The sequence below is a fragment of the Anomalospiza imberbis genome, chromosome 4, assembly GCF_031753505.1.
Source record: "Anomalospiza imberbis isolate Cuckoo-Finch-1a 21T00152 chromosome 4, ASM3175350v1, whole genome shotgun sequence".
Lineage (NCBI taxonomy): Eukaryota > Metazoa > Chordata > Aves > Passeriformes > Viduidae > Anomalospiza > Anomalospiza imberbis.
The window spans coordinates 53,194,955-53,213,414 of record NC_089684.1 but is presented as its reverse complement, the minus strand read 5'-3'; the positions used below and the strand labels follow the sequence as shown (position 1 = coordinate 53,213,414).

General features: G+C 37.6%; 2 protein-coding genes across 3 annotated transcripts in view; one reads left to right on the top strand and one right to left on the bottom strand.

Moving 5' to 3' along the window:
- The window catches only part of ACOX3 (acyl-CoA oxidase 3, pristanoyl), a 32,002-nt gene extending 30,433 nt beyond the window's left edge, over nt 1-1,569 (bottom strand). Inside the window, exon 1 of one of the 2 annotated variants that reach the window (XM_068188582.1) lies at nt 1,427-1,569. The gene's annotated coding sequence lies outside the window, so the exon portion shown is untranslated. Of the gene's footprint in view, nt 1-1,136; nt 1,382-1,426 lie in introns of those variants that run through there. The other variant, XM_068188583.1, reaches the window with a different exon arrangement.
- Nucleotides 1,485-18,246, top strand: TRMT44 (tRNA methyltransferase 44 homolog). Its single transcript, XM_068188585.1, has 11 exons — nt 1,485-1,922; nt 3,528-3,645; nt 4,500-4,719; nt 5,849-5,917; nt 8,110-8,217; nt 9,608-9,679; nt 12,324-12,430; nt 13,159-13,342; nt 14,011-14,401; nt 15,231-15,347; nt 17,792-18,246. The coding sequence occupies exons 1-11, from the start codon at nt 1,520-1,522 to the stop codon at nt 18,022-18,024; spliced, it is 2,022 nt and encodes a 673-aa protein (XP_068044686.1). The 5' UTR covers nt 1,485-1,519; the 3' UTR covers nt 18,025-18,246.
- Nucleotides 18,247-18,460: the final 214 nt, after the last annotated feature.

Here is an 18,460-nt window from a genome sequence, read left to right as displayed (position 1 = left end):
ATCACCTTGATATATTTCCTTGATACCTCTCTTTTCTTTCAACCTGATCCTTCTGTGGAGGTCATGCTCCAGTTCTGAGCAGTACAAACATAGTAAAAGGGAACAGCGGGATAGTATTTCTGCATGTGACTTCCAAGTCAGTTCTAGGAAGATGCAGCTCCAGTACTGAGCAACAGGGTTGGAAAGAGAGAAAATTAAAAAAAAAAAAAGGATCCTGAGAAAGTGTTTCAACCTCCAGCCAAATAAACAGATACTACACTTGTAATTGGAAAATAAGTAAATCAGGCAGCAGTTGGATAGGTAAATCAGGCAGCTTTTCACTCAGAAAAGAGAAAAAAATTACACTGTAATATTGCAGCTATTGCATCTAACTTTATTTACAGTGCAAATCAGTAATATTACCCAACTGAGAAAACCTAAGAGTTCATAAGAAAAGCATTCTGTACTTAAAATATATTACAAATTCTCTGACTTCACGCAATGTTTTAATATAATTTGTCTCCAAGTCAACAGTTTCAAAACTAATTAAAAATCAGAACAGGCGGTTGCAATAGGAAAGCAACAGTGGGCTGCCCTAAAGAATAACTTCAGTGTTAATTTCAGCCCTGCTCTGAAATTTTGAAACGTGTGTGAAGGCGGAAGTAAAAAACACATTATTTTCCATTTGCAAAGAACTGCTTAAGTTTCACTACGAAATGTTGAGTTGGAAACCTTTCTCCGTGGAAAGTGCTCCTGCTAGTAATTTAAATTCATACCCGGGCACCAAAAACGGGTCACAAATCACGAGGGCAAAGGACAGTTTGCACGGTACTACCCTCAACTATCCTACTTAATAATGACACAGCTCGGACACTTGGTAGCTGTCAAGAATAATGATACTGTACCCTTATGGCCAAGAGATGACACATCCAGTGTTTTATTTTATTTTCTAGCGGCTCTGCATTTCCGAGCAATCTGCTGCTGGCAGTGGCCCAGAGCAGGACAACCCCGGGCAGGGCAAAGGCAGGGCACGAACGGCTTCTGTGCGGGCTCATCGCACAGCCGCTGCTCCAGCGGCCGAATTCACGCTGGGCGTGGCCTCTGCTCCGGCAGGGCAAAACCAGACTACGTAATATTATTTGCGAAAAAAGGCGTACCGAGATGTCTGCCTGGTCGGCCGGGCTGACTGCGCGGTGTCAGTCAGCCGTCCCGGTCTGGAGTTTGCTCTCCAGAGGCGTTTTCGCGCAGCTGTTCTGTACCCGCTGTCACAGCAGCGCAGACCTTCCCCCAGACAGAGCAGCACACGCGGTGACGGCCCTCCAGCCTCACGCCCTGCTGGGAGCTGGCGGCTCCCCGTGTTTTCAGCCGCAGGACGGCACCGCAGCGGTCTCTTGCGGCACTTGGAGCCTCAGGGCCGCAGGCCGGGGCCAGGAAACTCGGTACGTACCTGCGGCCGCCTCCGTCTCCGCCTCGGGAACTGACGGGAGCGGCCCGCGACGCGCTCCGCCTCCTGGCGCAGCGCGGCGGCAGCGGGCGGTGGATGGAGCCGGTGGGGACGGCGGCCGTGCGGGACCCCGGCGGCTCCGCGCTGCCCCACGGCTTCTGGGCGGCCATGCGCGTGTGGCTGGAGAAGCCGCAGGTGGTCAACAGGCGGCTGAGCGGCGCCGCTGTCCAGGCGGAGGGGACGGTGCCGCTGGGCGAGGGCGGGGAGATATCGCCATCTTTCGCCACCGCGGGGACAGGCGGGGGCGGCGGCGGGCAGGAGGGGCGAGCGGCGGGGGCCGCGGAGCTGGGCCGGCTCTGGAGGGAGGTGCGGGGCCAGCTGCCTCTGCCGCCGCCCCTCACGGGCTGGGGCGGGCGCGGCGAGCTCCGCGCCGTGCTGAGGACGCTGCTGCCCCGGGGCCGCCCCGGCCCGCCCCCGGCCCAGGAGCTGGCGGTGCAAGGTGAGCGGAGACGGCGCTGAGGGCGGCGGGAGGCCGGGCCCGTTGCGCGGCTGTGAGGGGCCGGGGTGTCGCGGACCTGTCCCCTCACAGATTGTCTCCTAGATGAGAGAAAGGCCGTTTTTGTGGGAACGAGGAGGGACCTTTGTCCATCCAGATCGCGTGCTTAGAGTGGATCTTTGCTTTTCGCTGTTGCGCCAGGAGTCACTGACATTTCAGCAGTTGAGATACATGAATACAGCGGCTCAAATAAAAGAGCTGTGGCACTCAGGAGCTCCTGTCGCGAGTAAACTGCCCGCGCACAAACGCTGCTCGTAGCGCAGCCCTAAGGACGGGCCTGCCAGGAGTGACTGTAGTGTTTGGAAATGCGGAATTACAGAAGACACAGGCAGCTGAGGCACCTGCCCGGCCAAGTAGAAATGTTTGTATCAACTTTCATAGTGCTTAGTATTGCTTAAGAAAGAAGCTCAACTTGGGTTTTATCTGTTGTTGGGCTTGGGTGTTGTTTTTTTGGTTTTTTTTTTTTTTTTTTTTTTTTGGTTTTTTTTGTATTGTTTTGGTTTTGTTTTGCTTTGTGGTGTTTTTTTACACTCTATGATGGTAATATGCTCCAATAAATCCTGCTAATATACAGAAACTTACATAGGGTAGAACTTGACACAATTTCTAAGATAAATTTTGGAAAAAATGTGGATACAGATTAAATTCTAATAGTAATGTTTTGGAAAGGATCAGAATTCCAGAAGCAACTCGATTTACAATTCAGATAGTCAGTTGTGGGACACACTTGGGATGTTCTTGAGGCCTATGCGTCTTATCTGATGCCTTCAAGAAAAATAATATATGTTGTAGTTTTGATTTATTTTTTCTTCTGATGCTAAGAGAAGATGCTCTGAACTGCATCTGTAGAGCGCATCTCTAAGAAAAAGCCTGGGAGATTTTAAATTTTTTTTTTTTACAATTAAAAATGTTAGAGGTGGAATTGCTAAGGATGGGACAAGATAGCAAGATTTAACATTTGCTCTACTGCTAATTAATTCTTTCTTGCCTAACTCAGAAAATTTTGGAGCCCATTGAAAATTGATTAGGTAGCCAATATAGCATTTTTACTTGCAAGAACGTTTGTTTTGATGGTAATTCAAAAACCAGTTTCAAAACTGAGTACTTAGTAAGTTATTCTGAAGAAACTGCCCTGGGTAAGCAATAGCTAAAAAGATTTTTTAGTTTTTTGAGGAAGTAGTGTTGCATATACACCTGCTTCCCAGGACTCTGGATTTGCTGTGGGATATGGAAAAGCAGCAGTCGTATACTAGAAAAATCTTATTGTTTGGTCTTTACTAAAATAGCTAGGTGTGATGAAAATGAGTAGTCCTGGTCAGCCCTAGACATTTTGGAAACATCATGCCATAGAATACTAAATTTGGAGAATTCAAATCATCTGGTGGTTTCAGATGTCAGGAACACCAAGAAGCAGATCTATTCCTGGCATTGTGATCCTTTATTGTCCTAGATCTTGCCTCGCTGGTTTGCAGGCAGAAGTTCATTTTGGGGCTAATCAGGGTGGGTTGCACCATGGAATTATAAACCCTTATTTGCATATCTTTTCAGATATTTACAATGGAACTGTGACCTTTCTGCCTTTGGAGGAAAACGGTGAAGGAAAATACCAGGTTAAAAAGTGCAATATTTATCAAATTCAACTTAAACACATAAAAGATGAGGAATGGTAAGTATGGGAGTGAGAGAGGAATCAAGCAATAAGTTATTGCAAGAGTCACACAATGGTTTAGTATTGGTATGTAGGCAGTTTAGATTTTATAATTTTCTGCTTGATTAGTAAATTACAGTAGTGATGTGATATGAGTGCATAGTGTTCTCTAAAAAGAAACATCTACAATACCCAGAATAGTGTAAACCAAATCTGTTTCACCTTTGAATGTGAACATTGACTGTACCCATGTGTGGTCTAGAAAAAATATGCCTCTTCTGATCACGAGGATAGCAGTGCCTGTTAGAAAGGGTGTGTGGGTGTTAGTAAGGGTGAGGGTCAAACCAGAGTTGCTGTAAATGACTGAACTTCAGTCTTTGAAATGTAGACCATTCAGGCTGGTCCTGAGCATCTGGGGATGCTCTAATAAAAGCTGAATAAAGTTAGAGATGGAATAATGAGTTGTGACAATGGATATATTTCTCTCTTAATTTTGCATGTTCTTTTTCAGAAATTTCAAAAGTTGGCTTTCTCTGTTTAGTGTTTGGCTATCTTGTGAAATCAGATTGCTCATCATATCTGACTCCTCATTTATTGTGTTAAGTGCAGCATGGACTCTTATGTACAATGTTTGAATTGAGAGATAATGAGCTAACAAAATTCAGGGGAAACTGTTCCATTATTCAGTAACTTCACTGGTTTATTTTCCTTTTGTTTCTCTACATATTTACTTATTCTCCCGTCTGATTTTATATCTCTGATCTGCTGATTTTTCTCCACTTCATCTTTGTTTTCTCTGTCCTTGATATAGCTGAAGTGATGAAATGCTGTTTATACTAAGTTATTTGCTTGTTTGTTTGTTTGTTTTTAAGGTCTGTGTCTATTGTAGCTCCATTTCCAGAAGATTGGTTTGCAGATGGAATTGTGTACCCCAAACTAGCATGGCTTGGAAATGAACTTTTGTCCAAATTGGCTAAATGGTCTGTGGAGCAAAAGCCTAGTGAGTTTAAAAGTACACTTTCACTCATTTCAGTAGCAAAATACAGCAAGGTTTATCAGGACCTCAAAGAGAAGTACAAAGAGATGGTAAAGGTAAGTTTAGCAGTAAATGCAGTAATATAATCCTTCCTTTTTTTGTGTGTGTGTGTAATGAAGTGGCTTATTTCAATAAATTCTTTTTTTTTTTAATAAAATAAGCAATTTAATTATAATGTATGTTTTTGGGTTTGTGTTTTGGGGAGCTTTTCTGATATATATAGAGAATAAAACAGTTCACTACTGGGAAGAACTTAATTGGAAAATCAGGATTTAGAGCCAAATTCACAATGAATATTTGAGGAGTTAGGCATTTCCCAGGATGTATCACTTGTGATAACAAGAAGGCAGTAAGTCAGTGGAATAAAGCCACATTTTAGAAGGCATAAATAAAACACCTCCTTCTCCAAAATCTTTGGAGGTTAAAATTTAACCTATCTTAATATGTTTTTGAGTTAGAGGAGCAGCGTTGTAATTCTTTTTTTCTTATCCTGGAGATCCTGAAGAGCAGCAGTGTGCTGTATGAAGTAATGTCTGTAATTCTGCAAACTTGGCTCTAGCTGCAAACAAAAAAAATGGTAAATGCTTTTGTAAAACATACAGTGAAAATGTTTACTGTTAATATTTCTGTACTAACAGGAAGATACATAGGAGAGGAGAATTAGAGTTTTGGGTAAGGCAATGATTCAGTCTTGAGTTCGGCAGTAGAATTGCTGGTGTTGACCATTTTAGTCTTTGTTTCAATTCTTCATTTACAAAGGAACTGAGGAACAATACTTACACTTTCTGTCTTCCTACTTCAGATTTTGATTTTTCATGTTGTGTTGTGCCAGGATAATTCTAGTTCATTGTGAAAAGAAATTTACAAATGTTCATGTTTTCAATGTTGCAGTGGTATAGATAAGATTTTTTTTTCTCATGAGAAAGTTAAGCAAAAGATACATGGTCTGTTACAGAACAGATGCAGCTATTTACTTGTGACCTGCACTTGTGGAGCCAAAATGTTCTTAGAAACTTTATTATTTGGTTAAATCAAACAGTCTTTATATTCTCTGGGCATATTTTAATGAGGTTAAGATGCCAAATCTGTGAAGTCCAGCTGTGCCTGAGCATTTTTGAGGTTATTTCAGATGGTGCAGAAAATAAATTTATATCTATTTTTTAATTCTATTTTTTTTTCCTGAAGGTGTGGCCTGAAGTGACAGATCCGGCGAAATTTGTTTATGAAGATGTTGCCATTGCCACTTATTTGCTGGTAGGGAAATGCTTTTCCTAATAATATGTCCTAAGGTTATGTTACCTAATCATAGAACCTCTCTAAAGAAAATAATTTTAGAGTTAAACAAAAACTTCTTTGTGAAGAAGTGATGAAGATATGATGAAGATTTTCAGTCTTCCGTCACAAGAAATTTATCATCTACATACATAAGATTTATTTATTTTCTAAGTAAGAAAGCCAAAAGCACTAATGTAGAAGTGATAAGATAGAGATTAGGATTGATTGTTTTATAAATTTTTCTATTACTTGTTCATTTTATACTATGAACAAATAAAAACTTACAGTTTTTCACTGCTGTGCCTTTTCTTGATAAAATTTCAGCTCAAATTCCATCTTCAAGTGTAATTAGCTCAACTGCAGATGCTAGAAGTGCAGATAAATGCTTGGTGCAGTTTTTTCAAGCATCTACCTACTTAAGATTCTATGAAAATTCTGCCACCTGCAGTTCTTAGAAACTTCAGGTTTTTAAAAGGCAGGCACATAAATATTTTTGCTTGCCATCCAGGGTGTGGTAAGAGGATGTCTACATTGAATTATACTTGTAGCATCTTACCTAAATCAGTATTCCTGAGTAAGTTTGCTCATTTACAGTACTCACTGAGGAGTAATTTATTTTGTTAATTAAGTGTTTAACTTTAGATACTGGCTTGTGGAAAGAGCTATGTAATAGACTCATCTTTACCATTCTTACCACCATCTTAATATTCAGTGTTGAAAATTAGGAATTTGGTTGTAGCCACAAGAAAATTCTGGAGTGATAGCATTTTTATACATGTGAATGTTGGTTTACAGTGATTATGTTTTGGCTAATACAGCAGTAGTTTTCAGAAAGTCATTAAAATCATTCAATATGCAGCTTAGGTAAATGGAAACTTAAAGTATATTATTAATAACCTAACCCGCTGCAAAATGTTCAGGTATCCGTTTGATAGTGTATGAAAGTAATTGTTTAGAAGTACATTACACAGGTGATTTTCTAAGAAAAAGTAGGTCCAGTGTTAAGTTTTTATGGGTTTATGGCACCTGCATGTGACCTCATTTTATTTTCCAATCATATTGAGATCACCCACTGTCCAAGGGCATGGCAAAGGACATAGCTGTTGTGTTGTGAAAAATCCTGCAGGAAGTAGAGGATAGGAAGGATCTTTGTAGGAGGTAATTAGGGATTTCTGGGATACTGCCTGGAGTGCCAAAGTGCAATGATTGGTAAATCTAAAAACATAATCCATGAGGTTAGCAGACTATTTTTATCTTCATCTTCTTTCCCTCTAGCAAAACTGACAATGTTACAATTCCTAATTTTCATAGTTAAATACTCTTCAAGATTTTTGGTAGTCATAGTGAAAAATCAGAGTGCAGAGTTATGAATGTGTGGTCTCTAACTTCTCATTGAGGGAAGAAGAGTTGGAAAATGGTAAAGGTTAATTCATGCTCTGCAGAGAAACAGGCATTTATTAATTAAGAATGAAATATCTGTGTAAAAAGACCTACTTATGTATAGATCAGGGACTAGAATTTGGCTAAAAGCTTTGGGGTCCCTTAGCTGATGTAGAATTTGGGGCAGTTAACTTGCTAGGTAATACTGTTGCTTTGTTCAGTAAAAGGGAAGTTACATGTACCAGTATATCACCAAGTGATTATAAAGAATATTTTGGGGTTTATTTTCAGCTCTGCCATCAATGCTTTCTTTAGTACAGTGGATATAAATGTATCTGTGGTGTAACTTGCAGAGACACTAATGAAGTTTACTTGCTATTTCCCTTGCTTTCCACCGTTCTTCTCTTTCACCCATTGTTTTAGCAACTTATTTTACATTTATGTTCATTCTAGCCCAGAGTTGTAAAGCCATGATTAATTTCAACCCCAGTGACTCAAAATGGAGTGGGGAATGTGCTTAGCACTTAGAAAACTATTGATATTTTGCAAAATAATTCTTGTTTCACTCCATAAACAGTGGCTTTCTGTTTGTTTTTTTTTATTTGTTTTGTTTTGGGTTTTTTTAGATTTTCTTTTTTTTTCCCTAAATTTATTTTACCTGTGAGTGCAGTGAATGTTTTCTGTCAAGTCTGCATTTCCAGGTTTCCTCTTTCATCTCCAATAATCTTTGATGGTTTCTTATAAGGAAACTTGAGAGCAGAAGTCTAATATGTCCTCTTTTCTTGTCTTAGATACTTTGGGAAGAAGAGAGAAAAGAAAAAGGTTTGACCAAGAAACAGTCATTTGTAGATCTTGGATGTGGAAATGGTTTGCTGGTTCATATTCTAAACAATGAAGGGGTAAATAGAATGCTTTTTAAAATAATTATTAAAAACTAATGTCGGTATTCTTGTTATGCTTTCCTTTTCACTGGCATGCAAATAGCCAAAATGAATTAACTCATGTTGCTAAAACAGGATTTTTTCACACTAGTTACTAACAGAAAATCCTACCAGAGGATTAGACCATTCACTTATTTATCTTAATTAGTGTATTTCATTTAAATTCAGGGTTATTTTTTCTGAGGTAAGAAACTAAGAGGAAAAAGTAATTGAGTCCTATAGTTATACAAAAAAGAATGTGGAATTTTGACATAGGTTCTCTCTCACAAGATGTGTTCATGAACTTATTTTTATCCAAACTGAATTCTACTTGTGATGTCATAAAATGATTTTCTCTATCTTTGAAAGCAGTTCTGAGATTTCTTAATTAAAAAATCCTTAGAATTAGAGCATACTGTACTTTTCGCAGTAAAAATGTGGCAACAGCATAAGCATAATTCAGTTTGTTGAGGCATAGTTTCTGAAATAGAAACTGTTCTGAAAGAACAGAGAGATTAAACAAAACCCATTAAAGTTGGATCTGTCTGTTTCAGAAAAAGCATTTTCCACTTTTGGGAGAACATGGGGAAATTTATAGAGGTAATGAATATCTCTTATTAGATGAAGGGATGTCATTGGGGGAGTAGGGAAATGTTCCAAGTTCTCCTAGCACAAGGTTTCTATTCTTGTGTGGCCTGAAAACTTGTGTAACATAAGCTGTTGGTTTTTTCCATGTGGATTTTTCAATCAGTCATTCATTCAGTGCTGACAAACATTGACTGTCAAAAAAAATCATGTATGAGAGTTTTATGAGACTTTTTTTAGTAATCGATTTTTCTTAGCTCTACACAAGGTTCTTGAATTTCAAATACTACACATTCTTCATTTCTTCCTTTAGTTTCCAGTGTATTTCCTCTTCCCTTTAATTCAGACAGGGAAAAAAGTGTTTATATTTCAGTAATTGAAAGGTGGTTCTCCACAAGGACTGCTTAGAGTAGCATCCTTCTTTGAGCATTGTGGGAACTTTGTGAAAGTTTTGATATTTAAAAACAAGCAAACCAAAAATCAACACCTCTGCTTTTACATTTGGAGAGACAGAGATTTTCAAGAGTGGTCTCAGTAGGTGTGCCCAGGTAAAATTTTGAACCAGATATATTCTTAAGGTTTCCTGGTTATTCCCTTCATATTTCAAAGGGAAGAAAGGGAATAAAAGTATTCAGCTGAAATGATGAAGCTGGTTTTTGTTATGTGTCTAAATTCTAACATGAATAAAATAATTGAAGTTAATATGTACATTTACTGAACCTATTTGAAATTTCTGAAAAAAGTAGTACTTAAATTGAGTATTTTTGTTGTTCAAATATTTCAGCATTCAGGCAGAGGAATTGATGTGAGGAGAAGAAAGATATGGGACATGTATGGACCAGAGACACATTTAGAGGTATTATGTAAATGTATGTCAGTTTTGCTGATATGTACATTTATTCATTTGTTCATTGTTTCAGGCTGTATTGATGCAAGTGTAAGGAAGCATACTGGGTTACACACAGTTGTCTAAAGGGACCCATGGGTTTGGTATGATGCTACCCATATCCCTTGGGGGTGAAGTAAGTTGTAAAGGGAATTATGAGAAAAATATTGTATTGTACCCTTGCATATTTGCAACTTGCTTGTTTCTCAGCCAAGAACCACTTGCATGATTTCTTACTGCATGTACAGATACGCACACCATGAAACAAGCTTTCTTTTTACCAGATGATCAATATTAAGCAGCTTTATTTGCACCACTAGTTCATAAAAGGTAATAAAGCCACTCATAATTTGGGATAATTACTTGAAAGTGATGCTGAGCTTGTAGTGCAATGTTCTGTTTTGGGGGCAAAAGTGTTGTTGAACCTCAAAGGAGTCAACCTAAATAATTGCAATAATAGCCTTCGAAAATGAACAGGAAAATGAGTCTGCAAAAGGGATTATATTTCAAGTTTCATGTTATCATTTTTATGAACAATTTGAGCACAGAAACATTCATTTTGATTCTGATACTGATTAAATCTAATAATCTGATACTCATTAAAGCATAGTGCTACTGAGCAGTTGCCCTTTTGAGGTGAGGTGTTCCTGGTTTTTTGTTCTGCAGGTCTAAAATTTCTTACTCTGTTCTGTCAAAAATTGTCACCTCCCAATATAGTAAAATAATTTTCCACCTGTGGTTATTCTCTAGTAGTGTTGTTTAAAGTTCATTCAACATAATAAGAATTGTTTATTCAACAATGAGGATGCTAAGTCATTAAATTAGGAAAGAACATCAATTTCACAGATGGGAGGTCACAGATTTCAGTGTTGTGTAGCCTTCTCTTTGCCACCCTGCCATTTTGGGTACAAGTTGCCAAAACTGCTGTATTCCTTTACTGCAGTCTGGAAGCAGATCTTACTGAAAAGCTTCAACAAACAACCCAAAACATCAAGCTGTGGTGCTCCATAATTCCTGTTGTGCTGTATGAAGTCACATCTGATCATGATGAACAGCATTGTCTCTATCTTTGTGTTACATGTTCCTTTTTCTGCCCAGAAAGAAACAAGAAAATATATGCTGAAGAAAGTGTTGATTTATGCTGGAAGGAGTTAGACCGTGAACAGGAAGGGTGAGATGATTTTGCAAGGCTCCTGTGGCTATAGGAGCCACAGAAGGAAAAAGCACCTGCTCACAGCCTGTTGTTACCCCTGAAGCTAATTTTGTTTTGATCTTTACTTACAGCACAAGTTGCAGGGTAGATGTTGCCACCTGTGTGGTTCAGTACAATTCTGACAACCTAAATGGATGTAACAGGTGGCACTCTGTGTTTCCAAACTGCTGTCAGACGTGGTGAATACAAATTTGATTAGGGGTGACTGTCAAAATGGGCAGTGTGGCACTGATAATTCATGCTATGCCTAAATTGAATGATCAAAACTGAAATGTAAAGTATGAGTAACATGTTTAATCAGCCTTAAGAAAACACTTACCAAAGGCTCGGTAATTTAACATCCAGTTATCTGCAAAAAAAATTTGTTACATTCATTATCTAGAAATATTTATACATATCTAAAAATGAGCTGTAGTGTTTAAAGTGAACAATTTTAAGTGAACAATCACCATAATGATTCTTAAGAGGGATTTGGAAAGTAACCAACATAGTCTGAAATTCCCTAATAAGGGGTTTTGTTTTATTTTATTTTTTAATTCCTGTACAGATACTGCTTTGCATGTACATGTGAATTTTAAGCTCTTAAAACATATCTTTTCTATATAAAAAAAAGATTATGGGCATAATTTTCAGAATTTTTCCAAAAGGACTTTGGAAATTCAAATCTAAAACTTTTTTCAAATTTGCCCAATATTTTTTTTAGTGTTCATACACATTTTCAGGGAAGAGTGTCTACTTCCATGGTGTCAACATCTTTCAGTACTTTCTCTGCTGAACTTAGTTCAAAGTGAGGTGTATTTGTGAAGCACAAACATTATAGCCACTGTAGAACATTTGAATTTAACCTGTATGAAGAATTGATCCTCTTGGTTTTATTTGGGGTTTCTTTTGCTTGTTACTGTTTTATTACATGTGAATGGTAGCATGTGAAGAGTGGTGTTCTGTATACTAGGATTTGATTTGGGCAGCATCTCTGAAGGAGGAGAAAATAATGATGAAGCTGTGTTCTGATTAATTGCTGTGTGAGTCCTACAGGCTGCAAGACAGCAAATGAAGTGCCTTTCTGAAAAACTGACTTCAGGCATACAAGTGACAGAGGGAGATTGGCAAGAAATCATAATTTAGTGTATGACATTTCTTTATATATATTTAAGTGCTAGATATCTTAATCAGAGTTGTTATTCCACTGTTTTTCTGACCCATGTTTTGTGGGTGTGTTTAATTACTTCTCTGTAGCTATAAAAAATTGCTAACTGAGGAAAACATTGTTGGTGTCTGTGGTGCTCACTCACCTTGTATTTGTCAGCTGGTATTACTTTACATTATTGCTTAGTGATTTCAATAAAATGCTTTAAAGAAACCTGTAATAGGATTCACTTACTGTGATGTTCTGTTTTTTAGGAAGTTACAATCATTCCAGGTGACAATCATCTCTTTCCAGATACTGACTGGCTCATAGGAAACCATTCAGATGAGTTAACACCGTGGATACCTGTAATTGCAGCTAGGTATTTTTGCAGAGGGAGGGAAGTGGGATGGAAGGAATTAAAAAAACAAACGGGCAGAAAAAAAAACCAACAAAACAAACCCCCCATAATTACCTATGTAGGCTTGATCAAAAACTGTCAGCTTTGGTTCCACACCTGTTGTTCTTGTAAGACTGGCTGTTTTTGATGCAAGTTGATTATTTTTACAGTGTTTCTGTGGAGAAGCACAGATGCAGTACTTAACTTTCTCATAGAATTCAGTGCAGCATTTTGCTTTTGAAATTCAAAAACCAATACTGTTTTTTATTCCTTATACATGAAGCTGCTTGGTTTTGTTGTTGTTTTTTTTTTCTTGTAAATACAAGCTTATGCTTCTGCCTCCCCTTGAGCTGTTGTGCTCTTTACAACCAGCAACAATAATTTAAAGTTTTACTTCTGCAAACTAAGTTGGCAAAGTAGGTTGCAGCATCAAATACTTAGTAAAATGGTATTTTTGACTAAACTAATAGTTCAACTGAAAGGGCAAGTTATAAATAAGTATAAATAAGTTATAAATAAGTTATAAATAAGTACAAATAAGTTATAAATAAGTATATAAATAAGTACTTTATAAATTAGTATATAAAGTACTACATGAAGCTCTGTTCCTTAATAAATATCATTGTTGCTTTTGTCTGATAGATAGTTTGTTAAATTTTTGTGTTTTCTGAGATAACTTACTGTTCAGCAGTTTCTTATCCTTCTTGTAGGTCTTCCTATTCATGTTGCTACTTTGTGCTGCCATGCTGCTTCTTTGATTTCCATGGAAAATACAGCCGACGACAAAGCAATAAAACTCAGTACAGAGAATATCTTGATTTTGTTGCCCAAGTTGGATTTGTATGTGGCTTTAATGTAGAAGAAGATTGCCTTAGAATTCCGTCAACAAAAAGGGTAATTTTGGCCTCTGTGGGGCTTTTGTCTTTTATTTTTTTTAATCTGCTCTGTTTGAGGCATATGGATGTTTGTTCATTGTTATTCTTGTAAGATAAGACTGTAGTCAGCTTCATTACTTGATACAGTATACTCTGAAAAGAGATTAAAAATACTCGTTGTTATGTTGGAAATTCTACTCTTAATGTTATAGGTACGGTCCTAAAACAGGAAAAAACGAAATTTTTCATGATTTTCTCTTATGTCACTCTGTATGATGAAAAAACTTTAAAAACCTTAATTTTTGCCTTAATTTTTCTAGCTGCCTGTCTTACTTTTTTGTACTTAATTTTGCTGCTTTTCTTGTCCAGTGAAATTCAAAATTAAATGTTCTCAGAGTAGAAAGAGGTATCCGACTGTAAATAATCTGAGGGTCAGGAACAATATTTTTGCTGTGTGATTGTAAAGCATGATGGATTATGATTTGTTTACTGGATTTCTTCTGGAGCACCAATATTCAAAGACTGGAATTAAAAACCCCTCAGGTGTTACTGAGCATTGAGTTGGTACTGGATTTTATTCTAGGTAGTCTAGGTAGTGAGAAACCTGCATAAACATGTGGAGGTTGTGGGGCTGAGTGCTTCAAGTACAGGATTCTGATAGTGATTTACTTGTTTCTACTAAAATAGGTCAGCTTTATTGGAAAAAGCAGGACCTATCCAGCTGCAGAACATGCTCTGATTGACAAGCAGATAACACAGTTTATTAACAGTCGCCGGACCTCTGCTGTGGCCACGTGGGACAGAAGGGTTGGATTTAACCATGAAGTTGACTCTGGTGGTCTGTGCAAAGAAGCAGGCTCAGAACCTCCTGAAGATGAGACTGAGACAGCTGGTACAATTTGGATGCCTGGATTTCAACCCAGAGAAAAAGTAGAACAAATCAGAAATTGTGTTTCCCTCCCTCGGGATTTTGTAGATGAAGTAGTTCTCAATGTGGCGAACTTGCTGTTAAATACAGCCCCTCAAAAATCACGTTCTGATAAGCAGGGTGGAAATATGAATACCTGGAATCAAGGAGGTGAGGGTATCTTTCCTTTACACAATCTTCAGCTGGTAGAACATGACTTTTCCAGCAAATTTACATGTTTGAACAGATTGTTAGGGAATACTGACAATGGTACAGCTGCAATCAGATGCTTTTATTTCCACTATGTTTTATTGCACACAGAAGAATATTTTGAAATTGGTGTGAGTTTTTTTCCTGGTTTACACTTAAATACTGTTATAGAATCAATTTTTTTAAACCAAACCCAACTAAACCCACAACTCTACCCTATTTGGGGAGAATATTATGGTTTAGAATATTAACATTATCTTTAGCTATAATTCTATAGGAGTTTGTAAGAAGTCCTTCGAAGTGCCATTAGGTTACAACATGATTAAGAATTTTTTAGTTTAGTTTTAGGAACAAAAAGAATGTTAAACTGCTGTTAATTGTATAAGCAGTCAGTTCTCACTACTATCATCTTTCCATTTTCTTCCATCTGTTTTTATTATTTACTCCTTGTAGTTTGCCATATGTTACTGACTGAGTCTTCCAACTACATGCTTATAAACACTGCTTATAGCAGTGAGGGTTACATGCTACTGTAAAAAAAGCAGAGCAAATAAAAAGTGTGTCTTACTATGGAAATTCTGATCTGAGTCCTGTAAAATGAAAGCTGCTGTTTTATAGACAATATACATATAAAATATATACCATATATCATAATGTGAGAAAAAAGTTGCTGCAGTCCTAGTGGATAATTCTGACATTCTTCTCATAATCATTGCCTTATATAGAAGTTGAATTGTGTTAAGGTTTTATAGAGAAAAGTTTTTAATAATTCTACCATTTTTTATTGCAGAAAGCCTTTCCTTGAGAGAAGTGGCAGAACACTTGGATAAAGAGATTTTAAAAAAGCTGAAAAGTGAATATGGAGGCCTGCAGACACTACTCAAGAACAATCGTCAAGTATTTGAAGGTAAAGGAGTTTTGAATTTTGGGTTTTTTCTCTTTAATTATTTATTTTATTTCCTCTATATACTGTTAAACATAAATGAAAAATTACTATGGTGGTGTTTTTTAGCTGCTTTTTGTATCTTTGTGAAAAGCTGAATATTCTTCATGTGCCCATTGCTCCAAGATATTGTTAGTAAAACTCTTATGAATGAGACTGGTAAAGCATCTATCAACAAAACGTTCTACACTGACTGTATCTGAAAAGACAAACCTTTATTTAAGTGGCTGATTTGATGCTATTCTTTGACCTTCTGTTTTGGTTTCTTCCTGTGAAGTACTGATTGTTTTGAGGCTGTCAAATACGTAGCAATTTTACTAAAACATTTAACTGAGGCTTAGTCTGACCTCACCAAGCTCCAAAGTGTAAATGCTGACATAAGACAAAATTAGCCTCCTTAAGAATCTATAATTGTGAGGCTTGATGTGTTTATAAAGCTTGTGTTTGTGTAGCTTGTGGTAGCATGGCAGAAGGAACTCAGTGGCAGGTCTCCGTGGCTGGCTGGGTTTGTTGATAGCAGTTTTTTGGGTTTGGGCTGTTTTTTCCCTGTTGTAATGTGTGGTGACAGTGTGCTTTGTGTAATTGGTTTGGGGCTTTTTTGTCAGTGTGAGGTTTTGCAAAACTAAAATGTAGCTTTGCAGTAATATGAGATCTTCAAGGTTTCATCAGTATTGCAGCTGTTTCAAATTTCAAAGTGTGTTATGTCCTAACAGTTCTATGTCTCCTGTAAAATACTGCTCAACTAATCAATCCATGGCAAGTAATCCTGAGTATGCAACCTGTTTGTTGCCAGTGGACAACTTAAGCATCCACTAAATATTTGTGGATCCACTATATTTAGCATCCACGAAATATTTGTGTCACTTTGCTGATAAAATTCTCCTGAATTACTATCCATTAAAAAGAGTTGGTCACATGGAGTTTATTATGTGTCTGGATTTGGTTCCTTATCATTAGGAATAGCTGAAATCAGTTTTGCAACGTGTTACATTGTAAATGGAATGAACATTTTAAATTGGCTTGGAGGCTGCGTGCCCATTACCTATGGAGAAAGGTCTGACTTTATCCTAGCCTATCTCAGTAATTTATGTCACTGGGCCTGGGGAGAGACCACGTGATTCCTCCCTTAATAGCATGTCACCATAACAAGAAACTTCTGGTGGTCTCCAAGGTCATTGCTCCTGCCCAGGAGGACGGAGAAGAACATGGCTACAGCTCTTTTGTCATCTTAACTGAATTTTTTTTTTCTTTTAAAACATGGAAATGGATGGATGCACACACACAAACTCCAAACAAAAAGTGGGTCTTAGAATAACTGATCGATGGCAGTTTCTTTAGATCAGGTATTTTGTCCAATACAAGACTGATTTTCTAGGGGAAAATTGTGTTTGATAATAAATAGGTGCTAACTTTTCTTCGTCTTTTGCGAGGGATTTTAAAGCTCAGCTGAAATTGCTTCTTGATTGGCTTAGTATGAGTTCAGATCTGTCTGTGAATCACAAGGAAGCCTGGAGACATTAATTCATCCAGGGCAGACTATGTGATATTCAGCTTTCACTGGACTTGTTACTTTCTGAATAGCAATTATCAGAATGCAGAATAATGTTGGCTAACTATTCCAAGCTACAAGTGTCTGATACAGAATGTTTGATTGAAGCAGAATATGAAAATACAGAGCATTGCAACTTAAAAGTGGCAGATTCTTCCCTCTTCATTTTCACTGCTGTCATCTGTTTTTTTTTCTTCTCTGGCTAACTTACTTTCATCTGTTTTGTTTACTGATTTAAGGAGTTGGCAGAGATTCACAAGTGTGTGCATGTGCAGTTTGTGGTCCTAGCACAGCAAATGAATTTAAAAACCCCAAAGTGCTAAATCCTTATTAAGCGATGATAATTCAGTGTTGGTTCACGTGAAGGATGAGACTTTTCATCTCCTCGGTGCAGTGCGTTTTTGGTCAGTGAACTGTGAAAGTAGTAGGAGACACTGGTAATCACATTTTAAATGTGAAATCATAGAGTTACAAACATGGGAAAAATTACAGTTCTTGAAGCTGAATCTTCTTTTGTTAGAACTTGCAATCTAAGTTCAGATGATTTTAGTCTAAATGATCCCAACTGCTATATTTAAAATGAACTAACAAACCTCTACATAGATGAGGCAAAGGTGCCTCAAAGTATTCAGCATCCCAGTAAAACATCCCTCAGGGAAATTGTCTTTGTACTGTCTCTACATTGTCTTGGTTTGTTGTGTACTTCTGTCTGTTTCTGTACAAATGGCTCATCTGGTTTTGCCTGAGTAATCCATTTGTAGAATGTTTTTTATTTACAGACTCTCACTACAATTTTTTCCACTATAATTGCCATGGATGTCTATTAACAGCTAAATTTTTGTTTGTTTTTAAATCTTAGTTCTAAATGGGAGAGTTCATATTCGTGACTGGAGAAAAGAGAAATCACCAAGTAAAACTAAACCTGAAGTGAAGCGGCGCCTTTCAGCTGAAACATTTAAAACACGCCTCTGTTGGTTTTTCATTCATCATCCTGATGGTTGTTCTTTGCCTTCTGAAGCTTGCCCATATGCCCATGGGACTGAGGAGCTAAGGCAGTCCCAGATGATTAAAAAGAAAAAACATATACAGTAATAAAATGTTGCAACTTTCGTTTAGGTTTATGTACATAACAATCTATGATTGACTTTGGGACTGCCTAGTGCATGAACATTTGTACAAGATGGATGGATTTTCCTCATTTCTGTGCATCTTATTTTGCAGTTGATTTACAAGTTCTCCTGTATTTCTAATTCTTTATATTTTTATTAATGGGGAATAGGTATAGTAAAGTACATATATATTTTTGGATTTGTCCTGGCTTGTCTAGTGTACTTTTGTATAAGTAGTAAAGGTTAAAAACTTAATTTCCTGGGAAACTCCTCAAGATCCTTAATCAGATCAAAAGTAGATGATGCAGCATTTTCAAACCCTGAAAATTAGCCTGTTTTGTTCCACATTTTCAAGGAGTGTTAAAGAAACTTCTCTGTCCAGCCATCCAGGTGCCACTCTGGCAGCCACAGCCACAGCA

Coding starts and splice junctions, on each gene's coding strand:
- TRMT44 (XM_068188585.1), top strand. CDS start 1,520: ATGGAGCCGGTGGGGACGGCGGCCGTGCGGGACCCCGGCGGCTCCGCG. Junction 5,918..8,109: donor CCATTGCCACTTATTTGCTG/GTAGGGAAATGC, acceptor TTCTTGTCTTAG/ATACTTTGGGAAGAAGAGAG. Junction 8,218..9,607: donor ATATTCTAAACAATGAAGGG/GTAAATAGAATG, acceptor CAAATATTTCAG/CATTCAGGCAGAGGAATTGA.